This window comes from Vigna radiata, chromosome 4 (assembly GCF_000741045.1).
Source record: "Vigna radiata var. radiata cultivar VC1973A chromosome 4, Vradiata_ver6, whole genome shotgun sequence".
Classification (NCBI taxonomy): Eukaryota; Viridiplantae; Streptophyta; class Magnoliopsida; order Fabales; family Fabaceae; genus Vigna; species Vigna radiata.
In genome coordinates, this window is record NC_028354.1 from 12,714,296 (window position 1) to 12,725,648 (window position 11,353).

At 32.3% G+C, this 11,353-nt stretch overlaps 1 protein-coding gene across 1 annotated transcript; it reads right to left on the reverse strand.

Moving 5' to 3' along the window:
* Nucleotides 1–2,486: 2,486 nt before the first annotated feature.
* LOC106759347 (TOM1-like protein 6) lies at nt 2,487–7,864 on the reverse strand. The gene is made up of 9 exons (XM_014642486.2): nt 7,382–7,864; nt 6,787–6,865; nt 6,548–6,646; nt 5,829–5,942; nt 5,138–5,301; nt 4,936–5,017; nt 4,766–4,851; nt 4,363–4,650; nt 2,487–3,978 (listed from the first exon to the last, which is right to left on the reverse strand). The coding sequence occupies exons 1-9, from the start codon at nt 7,510–7,512 to the stop codon at nt 2,727–2,729; spliced, it is 2,295 nt and encodes a 764-aa protein (XP_014497972.1). The 5' UTR covers nt 7,513–7,864; the 3' UTR covers nt 2,487–2,726.
* Between the last annotated feature and the right edge of the window lie 3,489 nt (nt 7,865–11,353).

Below are 11,353 nucleotides of genomic sequence, written 5' to 3' on the forward strand. Positions count from 1 at the left end.
AGAGGTAAAAACAAACATATACTAAATAAAACACAAGAAAACTAGAAAACACACTAAACGTGAGGATAAAACAAGGTAAAAGCTATGAAGGAGTTTATTTGTTCACAAAATATACATACACAAACACGTTAAATCAACCGTTATCAACCTTTTCTCCTTGAAATTTGGGATTGTATTCAATTAATATGGAGAACATTTGTTGAAGAGCTTCCTTTGCTTTTCTTGCTCTTTCCCTTGTCATAGGTCCTCCAAGTCCTTCAAGTAGATCATTTCCCTTGCTCTTGGTCACGTCCTCGTCATTTTCTTTGTAAGCCTTTGTGTTTTACCCAAAAATGACTACATTTTAAAAAATACTCAAGTTTTAGAAAGAAGTGGTTGTGCTCCAGTGAATAGTCAAGTCTTAGTAAGGAGTGATTGTTGTACAAAGAACACTCAAGGGTTTTTAGTCAAGAGTGACTATGCTTCATACAATATACAATGGTTTAGTCAAAAGTGGTTGGATTTCAAATAATATTTAATTGTTTGTTATGAGTGACTACGTTTTAAAGAACATTAATCTTAGAGGGGAATGATTGTCTTCTAAGTAATACTCATGTCTAATCATAATTGATAGGATCCAAATAATACTTGCTTTGTAACTTGTAACTGTAGTTTGCCATATTGGAACTTTATCGAATTGATCAAGAACTGAAGATAGTCTGGATTTTCAAACAAACCAGTATATGAAATCTTATGTAAGTCTCCCTTAACCCTTACCTTTTCATATAACATGTTATTAATTTCGACTAATTTAAGAAGGAGAGCTTTGTGAAAGACATATTTTGAAAAGGTTTTTAGATAGTTTGTCTATTAGTTTGAAATCGATTCCAACAACCTTCAGTAGATGTTGTCCTTCAAAAAGCTTGTTTGACAATATGACTAAATCTTAATAAAGATTGGGGTAGCCTTAACTCTCCTAACCTCATTGTCAAATCCATAACTTCATGTCAACATTATTAGTGATTAAGAATGATACAATTTTTTTTGTACCATTTGCTCATGTGTAAGATGATAGTGGTATAGTACGCTTGTGAAAGGAAGATAAGCTTACCCATGCTACCTTGCAATATGTAGAGAATGAACTCTAATGACTTTGCATGAAGATTAAACATTAAAATTAAAATTGTGTAGTTTAAAAATAATTTTGACCCTCCAAAATTATTGCTTAAGATTTATCACTATTTCATTTTGTATATATCAAGTATATACTTTGTTGTTTACAATCATAAGATAAAGGCTTGCAAAAAAATTTTCTAAAGTTTTAATACAAAATTCAATCCTCCATTATTGTTATTGGATGTGTTTTTCACAATAGACGTAGGTGATACTTCAGGCTCCTATTATTTGTTATTGTATATTTGAGTTTATTAAAAAAAATATTTAAGCTTACAAAAATGTCATTTGTCTTTGTGTTTTTCTTTTATATGCGGATGTAATACGATTAAATGATGAATATAGTAAATAGAAATTGTTCGAGAAAAATGCTGGAGTAATAGAAAGTATCCATGAGTGGGGTTTGAAATTTACTCCCACCACATCTAAATAAAAGCTTATCCACAAAAAAAGTTAAATAAAGATTTTTTTAAAGTGAGTAGGATTTAAAGTTTTAAAAATAAAATGCAAAGTGACCCTATCAAAACAGGTGCAAATTAAATATTTTAGTTAAAGTGGTGTATGTAAACATTTCACTTAAACTAACAAACACTTTAGATTCATGAAAAATATTATTAAAAAAAATAAATACAAAAAATATGAAAGACCAAACTCAATGCATGTTTGTGAAAACAAAAGAAAACTTTTTATGAAAAAACTAAACAACTCTAAATATAAAAAATTAAAATCTATTATAAAGGAAATAAAAAACTATTTTAGATAACATAGTGTTATACTATTTTTTTTTTATTCTAAGAGAAGTCAACTTATCCCACAATGATTATCTTAAAATATAAAAATACCTAAACTCAATTTGTTTTGAAACCTTTATTCATCTGCTTCTTAGTTACCAAAAAACAATTTCTATAAATAAATAAAACTTTGCATAACAGCATCTAGATTATATAAAAATATTACCACAAAAGAGCAATGGAATTAAAAATATATCTCGAGAAATACCAGGGATCGAAAATGGATATGAATCCCAAAACCCTAAATATATTGTGCCACGTTAGTTTATGCCGGAGTGCCTTGAAAAATCTGAAATTAAGCGTTTTCAATAATCACACGTAAATCGTTTTAATGATCCAAAATCCAGATTGGTATATACCAATGCGATGAAAAGTAATTTGCCCTTGTTAAAAATTCACATCAGGCTTGTCAATCTGTATTGATTTGTGTTAACTAATGTGATCTGCTGCCTATCTTACAAGGGTATATGTTCTCAATAATTAATGACATTCGACACGTGTCCGCATTTTAAGTGCCCTTTATAGTGGTTGACGATCAATCAATGAACATAAGTACGAAAACCACTACAAGAAACTAAAATATTACATCAAAGAATGTTCAAAGTCTGTCGTCTGAGGTAACACTCAGCTTATGACTTTATGATCTGTTGTTACTCAGAATAGGAAGAGTCAGTTGGATCGATCTAGAGAGCTTCCATAATATGCAAATGAGAAGCTGCAAACAATACTGCTGGTCCCATTTTTTACAGTATATCAATACATTTTTTTACACAAGAGAATACTTCACTTACGCCCACCAATCATACCAGGTCCCATTGTCCCTCCAGACAAGCCAGATGATGAACCACTGACCTTTCCATCTGTGTTTCCAAAAACATTCAAATCTTCAAATAGCCTGTAAGATGGAACAAAAGTCTTTTGTCCAGTTGCAGTTGCAGGAGTTCCACCGACACCACCTCTGGCAGACAATGAATTATTGTGTAGCACAGGCGTCCTTACTCCTGGAGCTAAAGGATACGATACTGCTGTATTGGCTTGTGTTGAAATCAAATTTGTAGCAGGAGAGTTATTTTGATAGTTGGCATATCCAGGTGTAGCTGCCCATGGTGGGGGAGGATATCTCGCAGGGTATTGATGATGTTGATTCTGAAATTGCTGCTGAGGTTGATTCTGAAATTGTTGCTGAGGTTGATTCTGAAATTGTTGCTGTTGCTGAGGTTGATTCTGAAATTGTTGCTGAGGTTGAGGTTGAGGCTGATGACCGTGTACCGTTTGGGGCTGATACTGTGAATGCTGTTGGAGATTGGGTTGCGGATGTGGATGAGGTTGGGGTTGAGATTGCAGTGTTTGGTGCTGCGGCTGATACTGTAGAGGTAGCTGTTCATTACGAGGTTGCAAATGTTGTTGATGAGGGCTATATTGATTATGTTGAGGTTGTTGGTGCAATACATGTGGGGATTGTAGTACCGGTTGAGATTGCAATTGCTCAGACTGGGGCTGAGACCGGTCCTGCTGGGTCGGTTGATGGTGTTGTTGTTCGAATTCATAATGTGTATTACGAGATGAGGGTGGAGTTGGGGATTGAGACCGGGATTGATACGTTTGTTGTTGAGGCTGGGCTTGAAATTCTGACTTAGATTGAGGTTGAGCCCAGGGGACAACGTAACTGTTGTATGACAAATTTCCCGGATATGTTTGGGAAGCAAAAGAATACCCTTCTGATGTAGACTGAACAGGTATCTGATGCATGCCTTGGCTAGAGGCTGATGGTGCATAACTAGTCTGTGGAGACGGTGCATAACTTGTCTGTGGGGATGGTGACACTGACAAAGTGATACTCAGTAAGTCAATAATGTCCTGATCCTTTGCAGCAGTAACTGGGGCAGGTGGGTTGGAAAGAACTAATGCATTGGATGGAACTGAAGTTGCGGGGTTTGGAACATGTGGAGTTGTGCTGGTAGTGTTAACTGACACTGAATTTTGGCTGGAACCAGTTGCGGTATCATTTGAAATCACTGGCTGTGCCTTAGAATGCCTGCAATAGTAAAGACTTCACATTGAATAAAAAATCATTGACACAGCAGAACAATTTCATCACCCATGATCTGCAATATATGTTGGCATACGGGCTTTACAAGAAATTCTATTACAAAATTGGGGCTTCTAAAAAATAGTTGTAGGAGAGAATAAAATAGCATGAGTGGAAGTATAAAATGAAAATACATGCTTAATGCAACGATTTGTGCATGCTTATCCATTCATGTCTATACTTAAAAGACCTAAACATATATTCTAAACTAGTTTGTTTAGAAACTAGTTTGTTTCTAAACTAGTTTGTTTGCAAGCAAGACTGAAAAGAAAACAGGTTTCAATAACCATGAGCCACAAAATATTAAATATAGTATCAGTTCTAAGTGACCTCCGAGCTAGCTGTGCAAATTCATCCTCTTCCTCTTCATCACTCTGGATCTGGGTTTCAGAAAGCACTACGGCTGAAGAGCTAGCTTTAAGCGTTGAAGAAGCCTCTCCAAGGGTGGAGCTGTTTACATTGGATTGATCTACACTAGGTTGAGCTTCAGTTGGCACAGAGCTGGAACTTGCACCTTGAATTGGAAACACAGTACCAGAAGCAATTGCATCATGCCTAGCTAGCACACCTTGAATACTATCATTTAATTCGAGGCCTCGTCCAAGAAGCTCCTCGTCCCTATGACAAAACAAGGTGATAAAAGATTATTCCACATATAAGTGGACAGACTTCACGAAGTAACAATCAAGTATATTTGGGTGTGTTCCAGATGGAAAAGCCGAGTAAAACTAACCCAGTTGAAGTTAGCATTTGCATCAACTTTTTCTGGTTTGTGCGACAGCGATCAACTAGATCAATAATCACTTCGTCTTTTACCGCCTACAAAGCATAAAAATCAGACATTACATCGTTTCAGTTCAAGAAAGGAGGATTCAGAAGGCTGAGGAAAACCATTTAACTTACTTCACGATCACTAGGATTTACAGCCTGCAACATGTCACTCAAAAGATCCAAAACATGTCGCATGGACTCCAAGCTTGACATACTGAGTATTTCAAGAAAAGTTAGCTTAAAGACTCATCTGATAGCACACAGAAGTTCTGTCACACAAAGGATTGCAGGGGAAGCAAGGTTGAAATGGAAAAAATAGAAGGTCGACATTAACCTCAAACTTTCTATCTCAGTAGCCATAGTTTCATCCAGTGTTTTTGATGAATTGCTCGACATCCCATATCCAGCTTGCATACTTCTTATATTTGGATGGGTAGGAGGAGGAGTAAATATTGGAGCTGCATCTGGTGATCTCTTTGGAAAAACTACTCCAGATCGCTGCCATTCATATAATTCAACATAATATTATGATGATATAATCTGATGCTCATTAAGTTACAGCTCACATGTGGATATGGCTTACAGATATCAATGTAATATTTTATCCTGTACTTAAAATGTAAATGTAAATTTGGAACAAACGGGATGATGGTTGGCTTTTGCCAGGGGACAATTCTCCAAGCTGAGATGTTGATGGAATAAAGTATGTGGAACCATAAAAATTAAAATTCACCCATTCGTCACTAAAGAATTGCAAGAACACTTTAGAGTTGTAGGCAAATGTGTTTTTTGAGGTGACGCATTTAGCTACAAAATACAAATTTGTATACCTGTTATAATAAGACCTAAAAGTATCTTCTTAAAATTTGTAATCTCACCCTTAAGATGAATCCGATATCATTTCCAGAACATTCACAAATGCCAATTATATAATTTTGAAAATCTAGCATCCCACTTTCACATGAAACTATCAACGAAGAGAGATTGACAAAATCAATAAATCTTTTTTCGACTAGACAGCTTACCTTTAACTCCTCATATGCCCAATAGTACTGAGGATGCCTACCATCTGGTCCCCCAAATGCTTCTTGCCATGAGTCCAGTAAGGCTAAGATTTTATTCCTCACTTGCATATCTGCCTGAAGAATCATTACATGTATTTCATGTTAAGAGAAGACAAACCAAACAAAAAAAAAATATTGCAGGAAATGGTAGTAACTTAACAGAAATAGAACCCATCCATATTTTGATGAGTAAATATTAAGATTGTTTTGATATGTAAAAGCCAGGTGACATTTACCAATAAAAAAAAAAAAAAACTTTATATTTTCGTATCAACAAGTAGATGGATTCTACAACTGTTCAACTCAACATTACAACTATTTTGAAAGAGAAATACTTCCCGAATACGTTTAACACATAGATAGGTTTGAGCAAATGATCCAGTAACCTAGCTAATCTAGAATCATATACCAAGGAAATCTCAAAAGGACACTAGAAGATACTGGTCATTAACAATGTACAGCAGTAGCCGCCGGACTTGATTTGGAAATAAATTGAATTAGGCAGAGTGCACTTCAAACAATTACACCATCAGATGTCATAATAGCAAAATAGATTAAATCCTGACGTTTGCATTTATAATCAGAAATTCCATGAAGAATGCAATAACAATTTCTTTCAAGCTGCAAATATACAAACTGAATCAGGAACACACCTTAAAGTTCCAACTAAATAACCTTACCTTTTTTCTTATGATTTTAATCATCTCTTCCAGTATGTTTCTCTCAGCAATTTGAAAGTGAACAAAATCACCACAGTTCTTTACCATTGTCTCCAGCAGCTGGGGGTAGACAACCAGAAACCACAAATCAAGCTCCAAACAAATGAATTTGAAAGTTAACCAATTCAGGAAAACACGGCCACAAACAACTTGACCCAAATACAGAAAAGTAAGACCAAAAGCCGGTGCCAACAAAGTACCGTGAGAGCTAGAAATTGAACTCTAGAGCTCCTATGTTGTAATCTCCTCTTCACAGCTTTTACCACATCTTTCGGCTGCCTGAGAAATTCATCAATGATTCAGTAAAAACTTAAAAGACCAGTGTGAAAATTCCCAGAGACTACTATTAAAGGTGTGAAAGGAAAACGAGAAAGAAGCATAGTTTGTACGGTCATCCATGGACCCTAGTTTTTCTGAGAGGGGGGAACTAAGGATAAAAAAATTGTTCAATTTTGACATTGGTAATGCATGAGAAAATTAAAAAATCACCATAATTAAAAAAAATGATAATAAAATAGAATCAGAAAAAAAAAAAAACAACCAGTTCCCACTATTTCCCAAATAATACAATCCTCTAGTCAGTTTCATCACAAAGAACATACTAACTACAATCAACAACTTTAGCCCCAAAATTCCATCCGATAACAGAACTAACAAAAATTAAATGGAACATCGCATTCAAAGGCATAAACATGTGGCAGTTGATCAAAGTCAAAACCTCCAAAAAAAAATAAAACATATTATCGAAATTGATATGCTATCTATCTTCCTCTTTTTCTTGTAGTTGAAGATTACCAATGATTAGAATTGATGGAGTCACAAATTTCGATGTTCATGGTCCAATCAGGGCCCATAAGAAGATCGCTGGTCGCCTTATCCACAGCGACAGTAGCTGAGGAAGAAGAAGAAAAAGAAGAAGAAGCCATCGTATTCCTCCCCCCTCTCTCTTTCTGAAACTTCTTCAAGGAACACCACAATCAATTCTGGATTTAACGAACCAAAACTCAGAAGCCGAAAAAAGATGAAAACTTTCCAGCAAAATTAATCGATAAAGCTCCGCAACGATTGTTTGGAAGAGTGCAAAATTACGAAACCCTAGCGAAATTCGGGAATGGAACAATCAAAATAATAACCGGAAAAGTCGTCGCTTGTTTTCTCAAATAGAATAGTTTTTAATTTTTTTATTTCTCTCTCCGAGCTAAAAAAGGGGAATCGGGGAATTTTCTCTTTTCCATTATTTTCTCGCTACAAATTTTTTTCCGGGAAAGTGCGTAATTTTCCTTTTTCATTCTATATTTCGTTTTCGTAGCTGAAACGGGTGCGTATTTTGTGCGGTTTGATAGGTGCACTCTCTCCTGTGCGTGTGCTACCCACGCGCTACGTGGCACGTGATGAGGAAAAGTAAATTTGAATTTCGCTTTCCTTTTCCGCTGCTGAAATTCTTTGACTTATTGCAATTAATAATCATTTCAATATCTGAAACACACTCACAAAGCATGATTCAGTTCATTCAATTTACATAAATTATAAGAATATTGTATTTCTAAGACACTATAAATAATTCTATTTATTAACATTAGATATTTGGGAGAAATTCTTTCTACATATGAAATCTCGTTAATCTCTTAATACACTGAGATAATTAGTATATGAAAAGATAATAATATACATAAAAATATTAAAACTTTATTGAATATAGAGTTTTCTAAATGACTAAAACTTTATTGAACAAAAAAAGAAAACTTTAGTTAGTTTTCTAAATAACTAAAACTACTATAATTTTGATAAAAAAAAAAGTATAATTAGAAAAATAATACAGAGTATAATTTAAAAAAAAAATCTTATAATTTTATTTTCAAAATACTAATATGTTAGTTAGGAAATGAAGATGAATTACATACAGAAATTGTTAAGGCAAATATAACTAGTTTATAAGAATTAAAACAATCTATAGATTTCTATTCTAAAATTATATCTGCTCATGAATCTCATTTCATACAAAACTTACTTAAAAGTGATAATATTATAATATAAAGATACCTCCGATTTAATTCTAGATAGGTAGTGGATTAATTAAGATACAAGACAACAGTAATAAATAATAAAATAGTGCATTATTAGATAAAAACACCTTTGACATAATTTTTTGGATGATAAATAACATGTGAGTATAAAGTTACCTTATCATTATATTTTTTTTACATGTAAGTAATTCAGTAATAAAAAATTAAATATTGTAATATTTATAACTCATAATTGCAGCAATTTTAAAGTAAATATTTGCAAACAAAATGCTTTCGAACTAATTAATGCTTGTTCGTATACGATTACCTAATTAACTTAAAAAATAATAACTACAAATACATTTGTCTTCAATTTTTTTTTGCAAATATGATTCCAACTTAGTTATGATATAACCCTTTTCTCTATTCCTTCAATATTACATTTATACACCTGTAGAACAATTTTAAATATGTATGCCCCAAAATTTGAAAAGAAATTATTTTCTTGTGGAAAAGAAATAATTGATTCCAATATGGTAGCCTTTGGTACTCCAGAAAAGTTTAGCTTTTATTCTCTAACACATATATATTGTTAAATTAAAATAAAAGCAGATTAAAGTAATTATGATATTATTTTTAGGATGTTGAGATGATGATGATTATGATAAAGGGGAAGAAGGAAAAAAGGAGATAATATTTGATAAGAAAATTTAAATATAAAAATTTGAATTAGGTTAGAAAAAAAGTTAAATATTTTTCATTGATTGTATTGTCAAAGTATAAACCAAGAAATAGTTTGTAAATGAAGTTTTTGAAACGAACATTATTTTATTAATTTTTTGGATGCATTGCACACTTACTATTTTGGTGGCAGCATTATACAAGCACCTGGTAAAGTGAAAATGACACACTGAAAGCAAACCAAAAGGAGAGGTTGAAGGAAGCTCATCGACCTAATCGATTGCTATCAATAATTATCACCAATACTAATAAATTAAGTGTTTTTGTTTCTAAAACTGTGTTACTTTTTAATTATTTAAACTAAATAAAAGAACACGATTATTAAAATAGATTTATAGATTTAACTATTCAAGGCACCTAGTTTATATAATTTATTTGTCTTTGATTATGTTTTGAATTTTATGTAGTAGTAAGGCACGGTTTAAAGCAATTAAAAATACATAAGGAAAATTTAATGCTTAAATTTGATTCATGGCTAATTGGTTAGTTCTAATTGAATCTTGAATAAGTTTTAGGGCCATCATTTTTAGACAAGAAAAGTTTCATCAGTATCAAAATTTTGTCTCAAAATGGGTTAGGTTAAAAATAGAATGAATTTAGATTTATTTCAAAACATCAAATAACTCTTAAATACAATACATTAAGCTTGAGTTAAATGTTGAATCAAGTCATTCTATATTGAAAGTTGAACCGAGTCTTCTCAAATCGATGTTATAATTAAGTCAGTATGAATTGAAGATTAAATCAAGCCAGCAGTTTAAGAGTATGACAAAAGTCAGGTCAGAATGAAAGTCAAGACAAAACAATTTGATATGAAGATCGAGACGAATCAACTTAAGTCAAAGGTTGAGATGTATTGACTTAGGTAGAAGATTAAGATAGGTTGACTCATGCCAAAATTTGAGACAAACAAAACAAGTTAGGATTGAAAGTCAATATAGATTGACTTGAGATGAAGGTCGAGACATGAAAGCTTGGAACAAAAGTAAAGCCTCATCAACCAAATTAAATGTCAAACCAAGTCAATTTAGGCCAAAGTTTAATTCAAGTTGACTTAAGCTGAATATTAAATTAAGTCGATCTAAGATGGAGTCAAGTTATTTGAGATCCTTAATCAAGTCGAATTGGTTTAGACCCTTAATCACATCCAATGAGCTTGGTTCTATAAACTTTCTTTTTTAAGTATTTTGATTTTATACTTTTTTGTTTTTACTTTAGATCATATTGGTCAGAGCCAAACTTTATGGGTTAGGACCAAGTGGGTTAGTACCAAATGAATTCGAACAAATTGAAAATTGTAGTTATAAGTATGTTCGAATTGCAAGTTTGATAGCATGGTTAGGACTATCAATAAAGTGGAATAAAGTGTTATGATAAAGCTAAGTCCATTATTATATGTCTTTGTATACTCTTTACGTAAAAACATCTTTTCTGAATTCAATATTCTTGAAAAATAAATACTATAAATTTCTGAAAATTGTTTAAAAATTTGTATTAACTTTATTTTCTTAAAAATGTACTTAAGAGAATAAATTCATATGCAAATTGTTAAATTTTAATGTGATTAGAATATTAAGTTGAATAATTTTGTAAACATTTTACTGAGAGTATTTTATACTATAAGTAAATTATTTTGAGCGAATGATATCCAGGAAATTCAAAATAGAAAGTTTTTCATTATAAAATGCCATTAATCTTCTTTTATGCCGATTAAGTATAATAAAGACGTATATTTTAAATTTGTCAACCAATACACTTGTTAGCAAGACACTAACATTTATTTACAATGTTACCATTCGAATGTCTCACTTTTAAAGAAGAATAATAATGAATTTATTTTCATAAATTGTTAATATTTTTCGTCATCTATTAACTTTTTTAGCAAAATACCCAAGAGGAGTGTCCTTTCTTACAGTGTTTTAAGAACTGCAAGCAATGTTCTCTTCTAACATGCTTCCATTGTTGACTGAAGTTGATTAAACATCATAAAATTTGATAAATTATACTTTTAAATCAATGACAA